Genomic DNA, 22,782 nt, shown 5'->3' with positions numbered 1-22,782 from the left:
CTAGAGAAATACGTTTCATATGGACACATCTGTTGCACTTAACCTTTTATTGGTATACTAAGTAGCTATGTAACCCATGATGTCCAAAGAATATATCATTTGGATTGAACATTTTCCTTTAAAGCAATTACACAACTTTGTGGGAGACAGTGTTTCTCTGGGAACCAGTAATAACTTAACAATCTAAAAGTAACTGGCGATTACTCACATTTGGAGTAGTTTCACTTAAGTTTTATTTCACAAACAAGTGAATTCCCCACATGAAAACAAGCCTGAATGGCTCTTAGAGTCATCAATGAGATCAAAGGGACTTTCCTTTATTTTCCCCATCATTGTACTGTTAAAACCTTTTCAGAAATAACCCAATTGATCACTCATATTTTGTTTTGTGCCTTGTATTGTCTTGTACACCTACCCCCTTTTGTTTTCCTGGGTGGGCTCCAAATTGGAATATGAATCCTGGGATCCATTCAGGATCCACACCATTTGAGAGCAAGTTCTGCATTTTGGGGCAGGGAGGCCTACAGGAAGTGGGAGTGCGCTTCACTTCAAACTGTGTGAGGGGTGGTGGAAGGGAGGATGCTGATTAAAATAATAAACAACTGCTGGAAAGAGCAGTGGATTACCCCACCACTGTCAGATCGGCCAGGGATGCTGTTGGAGCTGGCTGCCCTTGCTTCCCTGCCACAAACTCTGCAAATGATCCCCGGTCATGAGAGCCACTGCTGGAACTTTTCTCCGGACAGATAGAACAACTTACCATCGGCGTGGTTTTGTTGCACTGACAGCATCCCTTAGGCATAGCCTGACCTAGGGAAACGGACTGAAACTAGCTTGGTGGTTACCATAGCAACGCAGGCTGCCGGTGTCTGGGAGAGTGCAAACCGGTGGCCTCTTGTCCCGTGTTTGGGTGTTTCTTCAGACAAGAGTACACTCCTTGCTGTTGGAACTCTACATAAGACATGCTCTTTGAAAACTGGCTCTTTACCCAGGATTTTTTTTTCTTTTTCTTTCTGAAACCAGTCTGAATGGAGGAAGTTGGTAATACTTGGCTCTCTCTCTCTCTTTTTTTTTTTCCTGCCTTCTCTCATGCAAGTTTCCAGGATATAGCTTCTTTTTGCTGTGTGTAATTGAGACCAAATTCTAAGCTTGGGGCCCAGGAGAGCCCAGTTGTGGGCTGCAGGTCATTAGTGAGGTGAGCAAAAGGGAATCCTGGGCTTCCCAGAGAAAGAGGAGAGCATGCCAGCCTCGTGGAACACAGCTCCCAGGAATTGGAGAAGCAGGTCTGTTCCTTGCGAATTCCAAAGTCCATGAAAGAACGGACCCTCGCTGGGGTGGCTAACATGTCCCAGCGCAAGCTGCTGCTGCTCATGGACCATAGCTCAAGGGCAAGGCTTGTAAAGGATTTTACAAAGGGTTTTAAAGTATAGCCAGAAAAGATACGGTGTGTGGAAATCGAACGCTGTTGTCTGAAGGAAGTTTGCCGGAAAGATGTAAACTTCAAGGGCTACTGGACGATGATTGGTCTGAACTTCAGCTTACGGGAACTGCTGACGAGATTTGAAAAGGTATGCAGAAGGCGACTTCATGAATGTGCTTCCTCCATTCTTCCTTTTCTTGCCTTTTGTTTTTACTCTACATTTAGATGGCATCTATTCTATTGACTCTGGTGATTTAATGTGATTTCTAAGGCATCCTTGGTTTGATAGCCTGGTAAAAACTTGCCTGTTTCCACTAAAGAGCAAATTAGCAATTCTTTCCTTTGGTCAGGAGGCTTCTCCTGGTGCCTGTCAGTTTCAGAATTCCACATCAGAAGAGATCTTTTGTACTCAAGACACTGGCAATTTAACTGAAAGTTATTTTGGAGGAGAAAAAAGAAAAAGAACAGCAACAACACTGGGTTTTCATGCCAAAGTCTGACTTCATCAGGCACGGGTTCTGTTTTCCTTACCCTCAGGTCTGTCTCCCTGCCGTGGCCCAGCCCTGCCTTCCCAGCCCTTTTTCCTGAAGATTCAGTTCTGAGAGTCGTGAGAAGATGCCTCCCAGTGACGATGGTGCATCTGATCTTAAACGTCTTTCTTTTCTTCCTGAGTGTGTCTGTTTTAAACACAAAGTGCTTGCATGCACCGTGGAGATTGAATGCTTGGATCATTAGTTTTGCATTTAGTTCTTTTTTCCATAGGAAAGTTCTTGGCACGCGCTGGGATTCAGTCTAGCCTGCCAAATGCTACCTTACATTTACAGTTAAACAAAACAGAAAACCTCAATGTGCGGCTCATGGGCTCCTGCCCGCCTTAGGCTTTGGATGCCAAGCACCTACCTTCTTTCAACTTCGAGCCTTTAAAGAAAAGGAAAAAGAGGCGAAGGACTCGCTATGTGCATAAATCAATTACTGATCCATTGTTAGAGATGTGCTCAGTGGTTTTCACCAAGCATCCTCGGTGTTCATTGCAAGTACAAATATAAGCAAGACTGTATGGAGTCATTGACGGCATCAGTGGGCTTTTTCTTACCAAACTACAGTTGCCAGAGGAGAAAAGGCGTAAAACCAGGTCATTTGAAAACTTTGAAAGCTTTTCCAAAAGAGTTGCTGTTATTGCCTGCCTCATGATGGTAGAAAGTGTACGGGCAGAATATAGAGAAAGAAGAATTCAACTTCTGGTTGGATGCACCCGCCTCCCCCATCTCCCCCCACAACCCCAACTGTAGAAGGAAGGATTGTAACACAGGGTGCACTTTGACCTCTCGCTTTAATATGCTGTTAGGCACCTAAATTCCTGAGAGCAAAGGATGGTTCCCAGTCTACTGTTCACCGTTTAAAAGGGGTGGAGGAGGGAGAGAGTATCTTCTTTATGGCAGCTGGTAACAGCAGGTGACAAACTTTATGGCCATAAAGAGGCCTGTTAGCTTGGTTTTCATGGATTTGTCTGTTTCTTCCTAAAAAGGTATAGGGTATATGTTACATGAATAATTCATTACTGAGAACCCCGAGAGGCAGTAAATGTGGGCAATAGTTGGACTTTTGTATTGTAATTGCTGCTGATAGTCTTAAAAGCCCAGGTCAGATACCAGAGGTTAGGAACCTGCCTCTGCCTTTTGGCCATTTTATTGACAAAGTGACAAGTTCTGGTCCTGTGAGTCTGTTTCCTCTTTTAAACCCGAAGTTTTAATGTCTGCATACTTCTTATTCTTAGTCGTATTGACAGTGAAAGTAGTCTGCTAGCTTATTCCTATCAAAGCCTTGATTTGGGATTTTTTTTTTTTTGAGACAAAGAGCCAATTTAGAGCAACCATCCTGCTGCAATTCACAGCCTGAAGTTCTCCTCACATGTTTATTTTTGTGTTAGACGCCGTTATGAAAATCTATGTGAAACCTAATCTTTTTGCCATATTTCATTTGTAGGAAGTTGTCAAACATGAATGTATTTTTCTTCAACTCAAGTATTAAAAAAAAATCTTTTGTGTATTTTCACAAAAGCCGTCTCATACATTTAGCCCTTGCTACAATGATTCATTGCCAGGAAAGCTGGTATTATAGAAGGCTACCAGTGCCTGACACCTCCCAAATTCAGCTGCCTGCCTTCCCCCACTCTGAAAGCAGTCATGCCATTTCTAGGGAAAGGCCAAGCTCACTGCTGTCATGCAAAAGCCACATGATACCTTCAGAAGCTGAATAATAGTCCTGTCTTTTCCTATATTAGTGATCTGCTTCCAAAGAGAATTCTAACCTCAGTGATTTCATACTTTTCATATCAGCAGTTGTAATTGTTCAGTCTGTTGTTTAGGTTGTCATAGCATAAAGGTAATTTGGCTGTATTCTTAAAGCCATTTCAGGCTTTAAGAAAACTAGGGTCCAAGGTTGAGACAGTGTTGGGTCTTCCAATGATGGTTAATCTGCAAAGTTGTAGACTGGTCGATCATCAAAAACCCCAGAAGACAGCAGACCTTCAGCCTAACTTCTAGAAAGCAGTTTCTTTGTGAGGTAAATTCTGGTTGCTATTATTTAATTTTAGAGAACTCCAGGGGTGTTATGATTTATATTGGGTATTTGTTCATAAATGAATATATGGCACATGATTGAGATCCAAGTTAATTCTCTAGTCCCAAAACGTGTGACGCATGGATTGTGATTTGGTAGCATAGACAGGAAGGGCAAGTTGCACTTGATACTCATTCCTAATCTCCTAGCACCAGAAAAGGCAATGCTGGGAGTCCTTGAGGTCCAGGAGTCAGGAAATGTTCTCTGCTGTTTCCTCAGGGTGACAGCTCACCAAGGATCAGGAAACCCCAATAGATAGGAACCATGTGTTACCCAGAGTGGTCCAAAAGGGGAGGTTGAGACAAACTTCTCACCAGAAGAGGATGACCTTGTGACAAGATGTACCTGCCAGCAAGCAGGTCCTAGACACCTAACCAAGTGGTGAGGGGTGAGGGGTGAGCATAGGACAGTGTATCCAGGTTGAAGAGTTGACTTGACACAGAAAGCTGGTCCACCAACGCGCCTCTCTGAAATCCAGCCTGTGAGTTGGTTTATTGCCATCTGACTTGAACGAATTAAGTTTCTGCTTGAAACTATTTCATAAAGGAAGTATCTGACGGCTTCAGTGGCTGTTAATATACTGTCATACTTCAGCCATTGGCATTGTGTACCTTCCCATTTATTTAGTAGTCAAAGAAGATAGAGTAATGGACAATTTTAGCTCAGTAACATTTTGAGTGACTGTTGCCTTTTATTAATTTATGCAGTTCTGCTACTAGATGATTAATGATAATGGTGGTTCTCTAAGGGTGTGCGTGTGTGTCTGAATCCGAATATCACTCTTTTTGTGAAAATATTTTTCCCATAGTGACAACACAGAGAGAAACCACTCAGTACAAAATTTCCTTAAAGGCATTTACCTCCTTTATGATGACTAACTTAAAATTATACTTTGAAGCTATATTTTACTGCTCAACTTGTAATATTTAAATGTGTCCTTGAAGACACTGTAAGTTTCCAATTTCAAGGTTTATTCATTCATTCAGTGTTTAGTAAATATTTGTGAAGTGGCACTGGACCGAGTTCAGGGATGGAGTGGAGAACAGGGAGACTTCCCCTCATTGAGCTTCCAGCCTGGTGGGAGGACTCAGACATTAAATAAGGAATTTTTTTAGTACATGTAGGTGATTTAGCAAAGTAGAGGGAGTTATAAGAATACAGGTAGCCCCAGTTTAATTGGGGTGTGGTGAAGTCTTTCCTGAAGAAATTACATTTAAGCTGGGACTTAAGAGATAAGTTTAAAATAAGGAAATAACTGAGATTGTGTGCGTGTGTGTGTGTGTGTGTGTGTGTGTGTGTGTGTGTGTTAGGGGAAGAAATTGAGAGATTTCTGGGCAATAAGAACTCCTTTACACAGGTGAGGCGTAGAGGAACAGGTGCCCCATGAATGTAGATTTAAACATTTAACATGAAAAATCCTTGACTAGGTTTTCAGGCCTGTTCAGTTTTGAATATACTATCTGGTTTTGATAATTAAGGTGGGGTAATAGTTCGCTACATGATACATTTAGTAACTTGTGTTTGTATGCAGATTAGACCTGATATATAAAGTGCACCTTGGAAGGAAAGCTGTTGTATTTTAATTCACTAGTATTTGGTGTGTTTTAGTAACAATTGGTATAGAGTCAAGAATTTGGAACTCTTCGCTGTGAAAAATATTTTTGTCAATAGCAGTGTTTGCTATGCTGGAATTTAAAATATCATTTGTTCATTTATTGATTCTTTGTCATTGCAAGTTGGCTTGTTCAAATTATCTTTAAAGTGCAGTTAATTGTAAGCTTGTTCCACTTAGTAATTTAAATTTTTTTCTGCTCTGTTGTCTAACATATATTTATAATCACAGGAAATGGGAAAAACATTACTGGTATTGATTTCTTAATAAATGCTACTGCAGACCAAGTGGCAATTTCATAATTCTTAATAGAGTGGTTAAAACCCATGAGATTAATTGTTGAAAGAAAATGTAGCTTATCAATTATTGATTGGATAATTCATTGAAGTAAATAAATTAATTTTAATTATAAATTGACTAATTAACTGCAATAACTCATCAGCAGCCTTAGAAACTGTCTCAAAGTATATTTACATATCACTAATGACCCTTGATGATATTATCTGGTTGCTGTATTATTTTTTAGGTAATACCTATTTTTTGATGTTATAATTCCTCATTTTCAAAACCTAAAACTCTGGCCATAATCCTGCTGACTCCTGATCATCAGTCCTAACTGTTTCTGAAGTCTGGTCTTATTCTGCAAGGAACAGTGGACTTCCTTTCCCTGAATGGTTAGCGTTGTTGATCTAGCCTGCGCCTTGGGATACAGTCGGGAAGTTGTTGCTGACCTTACTTCTTCACCTTCAGGAAAGGGGTCAGGACTCCTTCAGGGAAAACATTGCTGTGTCCATGTAGGGTTAGGTAAATATGCCATGCAAAAATAAACCAAAATTATGTCAACAAGGCCCAGAGAGGATGAATCCATTCTAGCACCAATTTAGTTGTTGAAGTCTTCCTGGTGGTACTCTCTAAATCTGTTTCCTATGGATGGTTCAAACAGTCCTTTTTATCATAATCTAAAGAAATAGTTTTGCTTACATAATTAGGGCCACTACTTGATTAGAGGACATTTTAAAGAAGTAAAATGTATGTGATACACATTATGAAGTGTTTGCTTATAATACGTCTATGGGTTGTATCATTAAAGATATGTCAAGTTAAGGGAAAAATTGGTATTAAAATATCAGTGATTAAAGTAGTAAGCAAATACATCAATGTTTTCCTTTATTGGTGAATTTGTTTTGTTCTGGGCAGTGGGTGTTGTATTCAGAAAGACTAACTGTTGACCAGTGAGCTGATGTGAGCTTTTGTAATTGTCTTCTGGAAGATTCTTCAGAAAGGGTGCATTTTAGGCTTTTGATGGTGCTTTGACTTAGAGAAAAACATTAGTCCTTTAATTCTAAACCCTTGTTTACATTGTTTGAAGATAGGTTTCAAGCCTCACAGTGAATCTTTAAAATACTTCTTCTGCTCTCAAGTGTTAGTTTAATGGCTTGGATACCTTGCTGTGGCCCCTCTCTGCACATGACTGGCTTATGTTAAATGATTGGAAGAACATTGCTTTGTGCTTCTAGGTGGATTGCATTCCCATAACTAATTATCAGTAACCATTTTGTACTGTGTAATGTTCAGAAAGGCTTTCAGGGGACAGAGGTAAGTCTTTCTAGAGCAAGTTTCCCAGCTGAGCAGTGAGAGTAAACCCTACTTCTTGGAAACTTTAATTTACTTTAGCATTTGATGCTACATTGGGGTCATAATCTGACAGCCTCACATGCTGGCATCTTGATTTTAAAACGCCAGTGAATCATTGCACAGTGATCTGTGAAGGAGCATGATTCATTAATTGCTTGTTATTCTAAATTTCCAGCGAAAAGCTTAGGCAGGATTTTGCAATGCAGGCTTCTAAATAATTTTAAGTTTCCCTTGTTAAAATTTTTAAATGAAGACATTAAACAAAATTATTACTATATTCCATTATAATTCTTTAATTATCTGATTTTTTTGGTGGGGCTAGAGTGGCTGATATGCCAGTCAGTCAAGATGAACTTATTCATACATTCATTCATGCATTTATGCATCTATTATGTGTTAATACATAAATATTCCTAGGATGCATAATTTCTGTCTGTCTTCTATCTATCTATCTATCTATCTATCTATGTATCTATCTATGTGTTATCTCTTTGTATCTTTTCATTTTAGGCTCAGAGACTGTGAAGGATACAGAAGACATATTAAGATAGTTTTCTGCCTTTAGGTGCTGTTGGTATATTTGTCCAAATAAATATGCCATCAAATGTTAAATTAAAAAAAACACACACACAACAACAACAATGTATGCTGATTTCCTTTTCTTTGATCACTTTTTAGATGTTGATTTTCTTCCTAACTTTTGATGAACACTAACATCATCATTGATCCTCTTCTACAGAGATTATACTATTTTGACTTATTGCTTACAGCTTTTTAAATGTATCTGTGTGCAATGATATAGAAATACATATGCTGATTTAAACACAAACTTTAAAATTAACATAACATATAGTTTTGCATCCTCCATTTTTAAACTTGATTATTATATCACCATTAATGTGTTATAATAGTTTCCACTTTTTCCCAGCTTTTTTGAGAAATAATTGACATACATCTTTGTATAAGTTTAAGGTATACAGAATCATGGTTTGATTTACAGATATTGTGAAGTGATTACCACAATTGGTTAAGCTAACATCTATCTTCTTATATAGATACAATAACAAGAAATGAAAAGAAAAAAAGGAAAAAGTCTTTTTGTGATGAGAACTGTTAGGATTTACTCTCTTAACTTTTCTATATGTCATATAACAATGTTAACTGTAGTCATCATGTTGTATATTGCATCCCTAGTACTTAGTTATCTTATAACTGGAAGCTTGTACCCTTTGACTATCTTCCTCCAATTTCTCCTCTCCCCACTCTCACCTTTGGTAATGGCAAAAAGTCTGATTTCTTTTTCTCTGAGTTTGTTTGTTTTAGATTCCACGTGAGATTGTACAGTATGTGTCTTTCTCTGTCTGACTTCTTTCACTTAGAATAGTGCCTTCAGGGTCTATCCATGTTGTCACAAATGGTAGGATTTCTTCATTTTTTATGGATAGAAAACATTCCCACATATATATCTCACAACTAGTTTATCCATTCCTCCACCGATGGACACCTAGGTTTTATCCATGTCTTGGCTATTGTAAATAATGTTGCTATGAACACAGGGGTACAGATATAATTTTGAATTAGTGTTTTCATATCTTCTGGATATATTCCCAGAAGTGGGAGTGCTTGATAGTTTCCACTTTTTTTCAGTTTTAAAACAATCAATGTAATAGATGTGTTTATACATAAATATTCCTAGGATACATAATTTCAACAGATTTTTTAAATTATATTTTTATTGGTTTCAGAGAGGAAGGGAGAGGGAGGGAGAGATAGAAAGATCAATGATGAGAGAGAATCATTGATTGGCTGCTTCCTGCATGCCCCGCACTGGGGACTGAGCCTGCAACCCAGGCATGTGCCCTGACCAGGAATCGAACTGTAACCTCCTGGTTCATAAGTCAGTGCTCAACTACCAGCTGGGCAATTTCAACAGTTTTAAGGTTCTTTGATCCATATTGACAAAATGCTTCTTCAAAGTCTTAACAAATTTTTATTATTAATTTATAATAATTTTTTATTTTATTTAAACTACACTAAAATTTACTTTATAAAAATAAATAAAATATTATCTATTTAATAGGAGAAATATTACTTTACAATTAGTTTTTATTTCCTAAACAGGACATTTTTATGAAAATGTTCTTTAAAAATTGTAGAAATAAACTTTATTAGATTGAAAGAATAAACAATTAATAAATTTGTAGAAAACAAAGCAATTAAAAGGATGTAACATCCAGCAACCTTTGTAAAACTTCATATTTTGAGGGGAGTTTTACCCATATATAAAGGGGATAAATAATTTGATTGAATCGAACTAGCTAATACATGAAATTAAGGTTATAATGTATTTTATTTTTAAGAACTTGGGAATCAAGGTATTGAAGATTTAAAGATTATTATTTTTAATGTAAGAATTGTGGAAACACTTGAATTTGTTATCATTTAAGATGAAATTAACTATTTTTCTTTAAAAAATACACCTCATCTATGAAATATAAGATAAAACTCTGTATAGCAATCCCAAGTAATGTTGACACTAATACCTAACATTTTCATTATCTCTGCTTTTCTATCTTTAGGACATCCAGGCGGAAATTGATGCCCACAATGACATATTTAAAAGTATTGATGGGAACAGGCAGAAGATGGTAAAAGCACTAGGAAATTCTGAAGAGGCTACTATGCTTCAACATCGACTCGATGATATGAACCAAAGGTGGAACGACTTGAAAGCAAAATCTGCTAGCATCAGGTCAGAATAATCAATGTCAGAACACAACTAATGGGGAGGGGGTTTCATGACTCTTGTATATAAGACAGAGAACCAGCTACTTCCCCAGAAATACCCTAAGATTTAAATGCAAAGACTATTTTTTTAAAGTCCTAGTTTTAGTTCCATCAGTGTCCGGTGCCCTTTGCCATCTGTTCTTGATTATTCACAATATATTTGCATATATTCAACCTAATGATACCAATTATAATGTTACCAACACCTGATAATTTTTGTTTACCTTAGGCAAGTACTATGTTAGGATCCTTGCAAACATTACTTTTTTCAGTACTCAAAAAATTCTAGTAAGGTCAATAGTAAAATTCTTTCTTAATATGAGGAAACAGGCTTAATGAATGTGAGGAACTCGCCAAGAATTTGAACTAACAAGTGCCAAGCCAGGATTTGAATCTAGATCTTTTGGACTCTTGGCAATGAACATGTTTTGCCTCATCATGCTATTTGTATATCCAATTTGAAGATGTTTTATAGAAATTAAATATTGCTTATGGACACTAAAATGGAAAATTGATGATTCATGTCTGCATTTGCAGAGAGTAAAATTAAATAAAGATGAATCTGAGGACCAGAATGCTGACTAGGAAAGGACCTTGGGAAAATACTTCTGTGACAAGTATTATTGTTATTGAGAGTCAAGAATATTTTAGAATTATATTTAATAGATGGTGAATATAAGTTTAGAAGAAACTGAGATCATGTAACTGAGCAAACATCCAAAAACAAATGTTGGGGAAAGACCAAGATCTTGCACCTGAATCAGTTTCTTTTAAAGTTCAGAAACTGTATGATTTATGGAAAAATGTACAACCTTAAACCAAATGATCTTGAGTTTGACTTTTTAAGTTACCTTATTGATCTTGAACAAGTCACTTAGTCTCCCTGAGCCTTAGTTTTTAAATTCATAAAATATAACTATTTAATTTGTATGATTGCTGTGAAGATTGAACAGGATAATCTGATAGGTCCTTAATCTATGTGAAGCCTGTTCAATGTAGTTATTATTATTTTTTTTACATAAAGGTGCTCAGTGATTTCTTAAAACTAGCATACAAAGACTAGAAATCTTCAATGATTATTATTGTGAATTAATTTTTAAAGTCATAAATCCTAGAATACCTGTGTGTACCACATTCTAGTCCATTGGTGATGGAATCTGAACATAATTAGATTTGAGTTTGTCGTGATCCCTCCCACACAATTATGAGGATGTATTCGATAAACACAGTTCTAAGGACAGGGAGACTTGTTACTTAATTCATGTTGTTGAGGCACTGGCAGAACACCTAGAAACAAATAACCAGTAGCCGTTGGAGAACTGTAGGCCAAATAGATGGTGGGATGGGGAGTATCCAGGCAGAGGTGGCAGGTAAGCACTGTGAGTAGGCAAGAGGATGCCAATGGAAGAGGGTGCAGCACAGAGTCCCAGGAAACCCAGGTGCATAAGGAATAGGGGAAGGAAAGGAAACCAGAAAAGAACCTGAGAAGTGGCTGTCCTTGAGGAAGTAAGAGAACCTGGAGAGTATTGTCAAGAGCCAAGAGGAGGGAGTTTCAGAAAGAAGGGCTTAGTTAATAGTGCTGGCTGCTTGAAGAATTCGAGTAAGGTCAGGGCTGCTGCGTCCAGCTGTAATTAGAAGGGCTTTGATGACTTTGCCAGGATCATTTTGTGATTGAGGCAAAAATCTGATTGCAGAGGACTAAAGAGTCAGAATGGGAAGTGAGGCACTGGAAATAGAACTGAGTCTACACAGTCTCATGTTCTCAAGTAACTGCTCTGAAGGGAAGCGGGGGGAGAGAACATATGGCTATAACTATATTATTACCCATAACAGTATCATGAGTCTATAACAGCTGCCTGGCTCCATCTATATCTAGATTGACCTTTCTCTGCTTTCATATAGATTAGATATGTTCAAAGTAATGAGTGATATAGTTTTCATTTTTATCTTCAAAAAATGGACAAAATAAATTTTATGAATATATTCATCATTACTTAGACATTCATAAAAGATAAAATGGTTTATTATTCTCAGTAGTGGGCCCTCATATGGGAAACACACCTCAGAGAGAAGTGGTAGAGGATAGTGTTTCTAATGTTATACTCCGGAGCTAGGCTGCCTGGATTTAAACACTGGCTTTGCCACTTATCAGCTGTGGCCCCATGGGCAGGTTACTTAGCCTATTATTAGTCTCATTGATCACCATTCTGTTTGGCACTGATCAGCTCCAAGGACATAGAAATTTTCTCTACTCCATCTTTTTCTACCTTTATTCACTAGGAATTTCTGAGCAGGTCCCCAACAAAGCTGGATTCTGAACAAATATGAAACAAAAGTATGGCTAATCCTATATAATAAAAGCCTAATATGCTAAGTTTCTGGTCATCCAGTCGTCCGTTCAACCAATCAAAGCGTAATGTGCTAATGATATGCTAAGGCTGCTCAGCCGCTCGCTATGACGTGCACTGACCACCAGGGGCCAGGCACTCCGACCGGTAGGTTAGCTTGCTGCTGAGGGATGGCAAGATGGGCCAGACATGCCTTGGAACCCTCCTTCAGTCCATCCCCGGCCCCGATCATGCACCGGTGGGGTCCCTCGGCCTGGCCTGTAATCCAGGACCCCTTGGGGATGTCGGAGAGCCAGTTTCGGCCCAATCCTGCAGGCCAGGACGAGGGACCCCACTGGTGCATGAATTCATGCACCAGGCCTCTAGTAGGAATAACAGTGTCATGTGAATTGCTGAGGTTGAGGATAGATCTTAGCGTAAGAGGTAAATGGGGCTGTTCACTGAACCCCACAATGAGGCAGAAATTACTAGCAGTTATAATTCAAGGTGGTTTCCAGAGTGCAACTCCCTACATGGAAGAATAGAAAGAACTCAGTATCTACAGACCTGTTATCAGGAGTTAAGGGTGGGCTGAGCTAAGCACACCCAGTACTCCCCAGATTTAAAGATCAGATTCCTCATTCTACCTCTCCAGGGAATGAGGGAATAAAGGGGCAGAGAAGAGGCCAGAAGTGTGCTTAGTGAGAAAATCCCTACCCAAGGCAGGAAGTGTTCTTCTCATTAGCAAATATGCAGAAACAGCCTATCTCCCAGACACCTGCCTCCTTCAGTCCTTACTGAAAATGATGCCTGTTAAGCACTGATTTTCTGCTTCTCTGTTCTTTCCTCTCATTCCTTTGTAATATATATATATTGATTTCATAGAGGAAGGGAGAGGGAGAGAGAAATAGAAACATCAATGATGAGAGAAAAATCATTAATTGGCTGCCTCCTGCACACCCCATACTGGGGATCAAGCCCACAACCCTGGCATGTGTCCTGACTGGGAATCAAACCATGATCTCCTGGTTCATAAGTTGACACTTAACCACTGAGCTATGCCGGCCGGGCTTTTTGCTCATTCCTTTAAAGCAAGGTCTACCCTTAACACTGACTTCTCTTGTGAACAAAATCTCCTGTGCTTTTAATATTTCTGTAAGTTCTTCCATCACTTTTCTTTATAATTGAAAACTGGCTTTCCCCCTAATTGCGTGGTTTACTTAAATTTAATTAAATTTAAGTTTAATGTGTCCATTTTCCTCACCTGGCAGACATTGGGAATAATCTGCATATTTAGCAACTGGTATGGATACCAAACAATCAGAATGCCAGCCAAAGACTTCTAGTATGGCACCCGCAGAACACTGGCTGAACAGGAGTCCTGCCACACAGCTGATAACAGGGAGAAGTGGCAGCCTCTTCACTGTTTCCAAAGCATTGCTTCTCCATGTCAACAACTTCTCCTTAGAAGTGAATACATCCATTAGTCTACCCTCTCACCATCTAATTCCTGCTTCCTCCTGATCTGCTGGGCACTCTCCTACTTTCCTCATTAATTTAAGCATCTGACTTCCCTTTCCTTTTCCATCTTTTCTTCAGTTGTCATTTTGGGTGTGGATATTGATAATTTTTTACATTTTCACTTCCAAGTTTCTGTTTTTACTTTATCTATAAAAGTCTTTATCCCCATTCTGTTTCCAAGTCCCATAGACTTGGCCCTACCTAAGATTCGGTTCATGCCCCATGTCACCTTGGTGTGCCTGAGACGCTTGATCTTCAAGAGACCAAGGGCAGATTGTTCTCCAGAGCACATGCATTATTTTACTACATTCCACCTGCCCATGTGCATCTCAATGCCACTGTTTTCCATGTTAGTTAGAGAAGAGCCCTCTGTTGTATAAAACCCGAATTGCTTACAGTATCATCAGTAAATCAACTCTCCTTCACATTAAAGTTATGGATCTGATGAAGTGGGGACCTTCTTTCATTACCTTATTATATACCAGGACCACCTCTATACTATTATCCAACTTTATAGTTTTGTCCTATATATATAATTAATCTACAATACTACAACTAGATTTTTTAAAAATACGTACACATTTTTTAATATTTTCAACTTTTGAATTCTTAGCTTTCTTTTTATTTTCCTTCTTCCTAAACCTGCCCATCTCTGTCCCCATCTTTAGTTGCTTAAACCCTTCGTTTTTTCAAACTCATCAATCCTATTAGCCAGTTTGGATTCCATCAGAAGCCATTTCAATGATGTCAGGATCTTAAATTTCCTCTCCCCCCTTGATTTTCCATCTGATTTTTAAATCTTTGACATTCTGATGATCACACCTTCTCTTTTTCCTGCTCTTAATTTTGGATTACTTAGTGTTGCACTAGAACAGTGGTTCTCAACCTTCCTAATGCCACGACCCTTTAATACAGTTCCTCATGTTGTGGTGACCCCCAATTTCATTGTTACAAATTGAACATAATTAAAGCATAGTGATTAATCACAAAAACAATATGTAATTATATATGTGTTTTCCGATGGTCTTAGGCGACCCCTGTGAAAGGGCCGATCGACCCCCAAAGGGGTCGTGACCCACAGGTTGCACTAGAAAGTAAGAAATATCATTTCAATTTGAGCCTTTCTACTTAGAATTGGTATTGTGATGCTGAATGGTGTTCTGTCATCTTCACCACCATGCCTATTTTTAAAAGACTTTGATTCTGCTTTAGCTCCCACACTCCCTCTCTGCAGGTGGTCTTGTTTCATTTTTTTTTCTGGGAGTGAGGCCATCTGATAAATGCCCCTTCTGTGCGTTTTGAATTTTAAATTGTGTTTTAATTGTGATAAAGTTAATATTGTCATAGCAGGGGGCATTTGCTCTAATTTATCATCATTTTTATAAAGAGAATATCTGCCAAAGATCATAATAACAGTTAATATTTATTAAACATCCATGTGCCAGACCTACATTAAGTGCTTTACAGACATTACCTCCTTGGACCATGGTGTGGTCATTGGAACTATGTAATAATATTTGGCTCAGTATCTTGGTTAATATCGTAAATATTATTTTATAATCTCGTTAGATGACTATGATTAAACTTTTAAATACTAATATCCAAGGTACCAAATATTCTTTTGTGCTAAAAACCAATACATTCAGTTGTACATTATATCTAGAACAGCGTAAGAGAAGATAGCTAATGATTTGAAACTTCAGCTAGGAGATAGGCTCTTAAGAATATTTGACAATATTTTTTCCTCCCTGGAAAAATGTGAATTGCAAATATACTAATAAATTCAGTAATGGGAATGACATGGTTTAAATTTTTATATTACATTTATTTAATTTAGGGTTATGTTAATTAAATATCTACTTATCAGCTTAGTGATGTTTAATATAGGTCCTTATTAACATATGGTTTCAAAGGCCAGTGAAATTGTCAAATCTAATGAAAACAGAGTTCAAAGACAAAATTCTATCATCCCATTCTTTTATGAGCCTCTTAAAAATTCAGGGCATCTTTTAAAAAGCTGTTAGAGAATATTAACCTTTAACATCGTCATTACATCTAATGTTACCGCATTTTACAATGTCACTGACTCACTTTTAATCTTAGGTAACTGATTTTGCTAAGCATGTTGTAAAACTACTAAAACTTCCTTTTCTCAAGTCTAATAGAGAAAGGTTCTGCTGCTCTCTTCTTTTTTTTTCTCTCTGGTTTGGTGCTGGGCCCTACGCTTTCTGCAGCGATGGAAGTGGTCTACATCAGCATTCTTCAGTAGGGCAGCCAGTAGCCACATATGACATGTTGGCACTTGAAACATAGCTAGTGCAACTGATGAACTGAATTTCAAATTTTATTTAACTGAAATTTAATTGAAATAGCCACATGTTGCTGGTGGCGACCATATTGGAAGCCCAGCTCTAGTGTTCCTTCAGCACAGACTGAATTCTGAGGACTTCACTTTTTTTCCTAATGGGTCTTCATTCTCTTACTGGGAGCAGGAATAATCCTCTTTTGATGTTACTGGTTGATTTTGTACTAACAAAGGTATTTTCTTTTATTACAACTTTAACTTATAATCTATGAGTTATAATCATAAACTAAAAATAAATTTGATTTTTTGTGAGAATGCCAAGTTGGACATCTAAATCCATAGTCCTCACACAATAGGGGATAGTATGTCTTTGCTCCTCTTAGGTTGGGTCATATACTCTCTGGTAGACCTGCTTTCCAGATGTCTACATGTCTATCTGGCAAAGAGCTTGGGCTTGAGTTTGTATTCCACAGTCTCACCATAGCTTCTTCTTTCTCTCAGCCATAGTTCTCTCCTGGAGTTGGTAGGTTTCCTACTTCAGAGTGCATTTGGATTACTTGTCTTTCTGCTAACTTGACCTTTGAAGTTTCTATTTCTGAAGCAGTGTAGTACCTGATATCAGAGTGGTTGCTACATACATTTTGTTTGTATTGAATAAATGAAAAAAACTATTTTATTTTAATAAATGCCCCTCCTTACTCACAAAGTTTCCTTTCTTTTTCATATCTGTATACTGGGAGAAGGACTAAAAACTTATTTGAAAAAACATTGAAAAGAAGAGGCATTTGGTGATTTAAAATAAATATTAATACATCATTTCTTTCTCTCTCCCCCTCCTTCCCACCCTCTCTGCCTGCCTGCCTGCCTCCCTCCCTCCCTCCCCTCCTTTCTCATTTTTCTTTCTTGGATGTCAAGTACAGCATTGGGAATATAATCAATAATATTGTAATAAGTATGTAGGTATCAGATGGGTGCTGGACTTATGGTAGGGTCACTTCATAAATTATATAAATGCCTAACCACTATGCTATATATCTGAAATTAATATGATATTTAATGTCAACTGTATTTCAAAAATAAAAATATTAAAAATAAAGTAAATGGCAGGATACTTTCTACTACAGGGTGTCCCAAAAAATGTATATACACTTTGAATAATTTATTAATTCCAGTGGGTTAAATCTGATAAGAAAGAAACATCAATTGAGCTATCAGCTGTTGAAGTGTTTATATATTTTTTGGGATAATTTGTATACTTAGATAATTATCATTTTTATGAATCTTTACCTTCTAAAAACTTTTTGCATATTTTTATAAATAATTTGTCATTTACAAATGTTTAGTCAGCTGTAAATTAAATTATTCAATCTAAAAAGAGGGAATTTTTATAAAGCATATTATTTAGTAGACATCATCCTAGGTTGATAAATACTTTCATTCAGTGAAAGTATTTATTATTTTGCCGCTGTCAGATGACCAAAGAATGAACTGAAGCAGGTGAGAGTTAGGATAATGAGTCAATTATCTATAATGTAAGTGCCCACAGATATGTGTCAAATAAAAAAAAATGTTTTACGTGAAGATTCTGAAAACATGATTGATGACTGGTTCTAAAGTCTTGGGAGAATGTAAGCTTTAAAATGTCTAGAGACAAATTGAGAAAGTACAATTAACATCATACACAAATTTAAGGTTTCTTCTTGCAAAGCATTCAACCCATTGCCCAAGAAAAAGCTTTCATCTTGTAAGATGAAAGAATTAAATTGAAACTAGAACACTGAAGGCTACTACGGAAGCATGCATTTATTTGGGCATATGGTAGCAATCCACTAAACACAGTTACAGTCCATTGGAGAATAACCAAAACAGATTTTCCAGGCAAAGATTCTGCCAGATCAGGTTGCTTTTTACTATGGAAAAAGAAAGATGCAGAGAAGTACATATACTAATGTTGACTTTTTAAATTTCAAAGTCACTTTAATATCTTTTATAAAAGTATTGTCTTCTTCTTTATAAATAGTTCTTCAGGTGCTAAGTGCCATAGATTTCCATGATCAATTTTATTATTTCTATTCAGTGAAAAGAGTTAATTGCATTGAAAAAGGCATTTGCATGCTCTTCAATACAATGAGTGTGTAACTGGAAATCAAAGGAATGTCTGGTTTGTTATTGATTAAAGAGTTAACTACAGACATTGAAGATGCAGGATCAAATAATAAAATAAGAGGTCAGGGTATGTGCATACGTGTTTTGCACACAGAGTGTCAAACACTTCTTGATTTACTAAGGACCTCTGATTTCTACTCTGGTTTATAATGGTCTTTTTTAAAAAAATTATACTTAAAAATACTGGCAAGAAATTGCATCAGATCAGTCAAATGTACTTATGGCAAAATAGTTTTTAACTTTCAGAGAGGTTTTCAGTTAATATAATTGAAATTATTTAGTTCTGCTCTGTGACGGGTAAAATCATTATTTATCAGGGATAGGTAATTACATATTTGGCCTAAAATTAATCAATATGAACACAGAAAAGCTAGCGCTCAAGCAGAATTGGAATCTCATTAAAGAACAATTTTATACAGCATAGGGAATAGAGTCAATAGTGTTGTAATAACTATGCATGGTGTCAGGTGGGTAGTAGGCCTGTCAGATTGATCACTTTGTAAGGTATATAAATGTCTAAGCACTGTGTTTTACATCTGAAACTAATATAATAATGTATGTCAACTATAATTAAAAACTAACTTTTAAAAAGATAAATATGAAAAAGAGGCGACTCAAAGAAAGGAACAATTTTGTAAAGTGAGGTCAATTATAGCACCTATGGAATTAATAGAAAAGATTGTAAATGCAAGAGAATAAAATAAAATTTTTAATCATACAATTCTCAAAGAACTATAAAATACCATAAACTTCTTTTTGTATTTAAATTTTATTTTTTAAATTATTTTATACCTAGCTCTTTTGAATAAGACATATAATTTTAATTCTTTTTCTATTAGCCAGTAGACAGTGGAACTAAAAATAGATTACAGGACAATTGGCTTTTTGTATGTGACTGAATGGTGGTTCATACTATTTTAGAGAAATTTTTCTTTTAAACAATAATATTGCCCAATGAACTACAGTCATGATTTTATGAACTGGAGATGAGCTAGAGATCAATAACTTATAGTTCTGAAAAGATTATGAACTTTTTAAACAAAGAAACGATATTGTTGATCTGTTTCTGGGAGTACCACCTAATGTGGTCAATGGGGAAATATCTGTTTGAATTATCTAGAACAGATAATTCAGCTTTAAGACAGAGCCTCAAGTAGATCAGATGTCCAAAAAAAGAAGTCACTGGTAGGTCTGAGGGACAGTAGTGGCCGTGTCTAATATCTCTCAGTAAAAAAGCAGCTTTGTGGAAGGGGAAATCCTAATGCCAATGTCAAGGTGAGAATTGCTGTCTGAGAGGATATGAAACCTGATCAACAGAGGTTTCTTGCACCTGGTGTTGCCCCAAATCTTTTCTCATCCTAAATCCTTAGTCTTTGCAAACTATTGCGGAACAAGGCTTACGTCTGTCTCTATCAGCCTTGCCCTTTTGATCTGAAAGGTCAAGGTAATTCCATTTCACGCAGATTAGTGCTTAAGTCCACATTCACAGTCTGTCCACTGGGGTGAAGCAGGATTGACTAAATGCTGATTCCTTGAGTCTCTGCATTTGTTTCTGATGGATCTGTCTTTTCAAATCCAGCCCATGTGCTGTGGGCTGGAGACTGGATACGTGGGTTTTCTCCAAGACCCTTATGGGAACAATGAACAAATTTGTTCTTTGCATTTCTATTTTCAAAGGCCTTGGCTGTTATTGGAGCCTTCATCACATAAAAATGTATTTCCTAAACCTGGTTTCCTGATTGTGAAGTTCATAATTTAAGTATCTGAATGTACTCTTCTGTGTGAAAAATAGAAATTATTATTAAAACAAAGACTTCCCTTAAAGCAGACTATAAACTACTACAATCAGTGATTTCTGCTCAGTTGTTTTCATTCACAGTGGACATTTGTCACTGGACATCAGTCAGCCTTAACCCAAATAATGTTCTGTCCAAGTAATGCCTTATTGTTTTCTAAGTTTTGATGTAAATGTTGGTGATGGTCTGCTTTCAGTAGTTTATTTGGTTACAAAAGAAATCAGGACATTAGCAATTTCCTTTCCTAAAAAAATTAATTAGTTTTTGTTGGGAAGAAAAGTAATATGGGCCTATTGTAAATATTGTTGTTACAAAAATTCATAAAAAGTAGGTGTTTACTGTGTTCTTACTAGTAACCATAGCTAGTATACATCTTTCTAAACATTGTTTATACATATAATTTCTTTCTTCTCTATCCCTCTCTTCATGTATATAGATGAAATGAGAAAATATTATTCTGAATGTGCATATATACTTCACATAAACTACAGAAACTTGGTTTTACAATTTTACATTATGTTGTGCACATTCTTCTTAAAAGCCTCATGTTTACGCTTTTGTGGTATGGAGGTGTACATTATAATTTTGATAGATAGTACCAACATGTACTCTGAATTCAAAATAACTTCCTTACAGGAAATTATATCTATAATATATATTATTAAGAAACATGGTCAATAGTATTATAATAACTATAATTTTATTATTAGTTTTATTTTTTTTTTTACAAAGAGTTGGCTTCTTTCTTAGACATGAACATTTAGTCGGTCATACAAGATTATTAGGCTAAGAGAAAGTATATACTTTTTTGGATGCATTTCAAACATCTAAATGTGGTCAGCATTATCTCTCAACAGGGCCCATTTGGAGGCCAGTGCTGAGAAGTGGAACCGGTTGCTGATGTCCCTGGAAGAACTGATCAAATGGCTGAATATGAAAGATGAAGAGCTTCAACAACAAATGCCTATTGGAGGGGATGTTCCAGCCTTACAGCTCCAATATGATCATTGTAAAGTAAGTTGACCACATATGGTGGGTATCTTTTAAAATTAATTTTGATTTTGGTGAAATAAATACTCAAAATAAAATTCTAGATAAATATTAGTTGAACCAAGTATCACAGATTCCCCCTCACCTCCGCTTCTAATTTTAGTATTTATACATTTATTTTAAATTGTATCAATTGCTTCCATTTGTTTCAAATTAATTTTTCTTTTCATATTTAACTAAATATGAAGAGAAAAATGTAATGTTTAAAAAACATTACAGACATCTAAAGCATAATAGTTTTTTAGGTAATTACAAAATTTATCTAACTTTCCAATAGTTTTAAAATATTAATATCTTATATTGGGGATATTTTTACTATATGTTAATCTTAAATTTAAAAGTCATAGAATCATAAAGAATTACAAACTGTTATAATAAGTGAACATGAAAAAAATAAGGACTTGTAGTAGTATGAAAATAGAATGGATTTAGGTCTTATAGCAAATGATAGTAGTATTTAAGATCATTTTATATTTTCTTTTTCTGAAGTTAGATTTTTTTTTGAGTTACATTTTCATTCTGCTCAAATTTCTGTCTCTATGCAAATTTGTACTTCTACACTGATAAGCAGATATGCTGAAATGTTATCAACTGACAGATTAATTCTTAGATCCTTGTATTAAGTTCTTTGCCTTATTAACTTTTTATTCATTTATTTATTCCTTCATACTAATTTCTCACATTACATATCAGCTTGTTCTACTATATATTTTATTCTCTTCACATGCAATGCAAGTTCTCATTCTAAATATGTACATTTTAATGTGATGTCAGAATGCTGTTCCCATTTAAAAAATGACAAACACCAACATATGCATCTTTAAAGGAAGGTGTCATCTATGTAATATATTGCTTCAATGCAAAATGATAAGACCATGAGATTTATTTTATTTTGAAGCCTTCTGATGAGGTTATTCAAATTACCATTTGGGCAAACTTTCTCTTTCTACTTAAAAAGAGAATATGATAGAGAAATAACTCAAACATGAATTATTTATTTCTGAAATTTTCCATTTAATATTTTCAAACTGCAGTTGACTCCAGTTAAAGTGAAACCCTGGAAAGTGAAACAGTGGATAAGGGAGGACTACTGTAATGGTTTTATAAAGGTGGGGACTGATTGAACATGCTTCCTTGCTGATGGGAATGATCCTGTAAAGTGGGAAAAGTCAGTGACGCAGCGGGGAGGGTACCATCCAGGAACAGTGACGGGTGGGTCCAATGTACAAGTGGAGCAGTTTGTTTTAGGTAGAAGGGCAAAGAGTTCATCCATTTTAACAGGTAACTGTCTGAATTACTTTATTTTGAACCACACAGTACTATTTAGAGAAGTAGAATAAATTTGACATAATCTCTCAATGCTCAATTAGAACATCTAGAGATTATGAGATGAATGGGTTTCACTTCATTTTCATACCAATGTGACTATTAAGTTATGTGGGGCCGTTCATCAGAACTCAAGCACCCTTTCTCCAATAGAGTGCATGATTGAGTTTAGAAAAGGAAACCACTAAGAATCATTGAAAGTGTATGGTTCAGGTAAA

General features: G+C 36.4%; 1 protein-coding gene across 1 annotated transcript in view; it reads left to right on the top strand.

Moving 5' to 3' along the window:
* Positions 1–22,782, top strand: part of UTRN (utrophin) — a 433,433-nt gene that overhangs the window by 290,330 nt on the left and 120,321 nt on the right. The window contains 2 exon segments of the mRNA XM_023750172.1: positions 9,866–10,038; positions 21,046–21,202. Of these exon segments, the coding sequence (XP_023605940.1) occupies positions 9,866–10,038; positions 21,046–21,202 (330 nt within the window).

Source organism: Myotis lucifugus, unplaced genomic scaffold (genome assembly GCF_000147115.1).
Source record: "Myotis lucifugus unplaced genomic scaffold, Myoluc2.0 scaffold_11, whole genome shotgun sequence".
Classification (NCBI taxonomy): domain Eukaryota; kingdom Metazoa; phylum Chordata; class Mammalia; order Chiroptera; family Vespertilionidae; genus Myotis; species Myotis lucifugus.
This window is presented reverse-complemented; position numbering and strand designations above follow the sequence as displayed.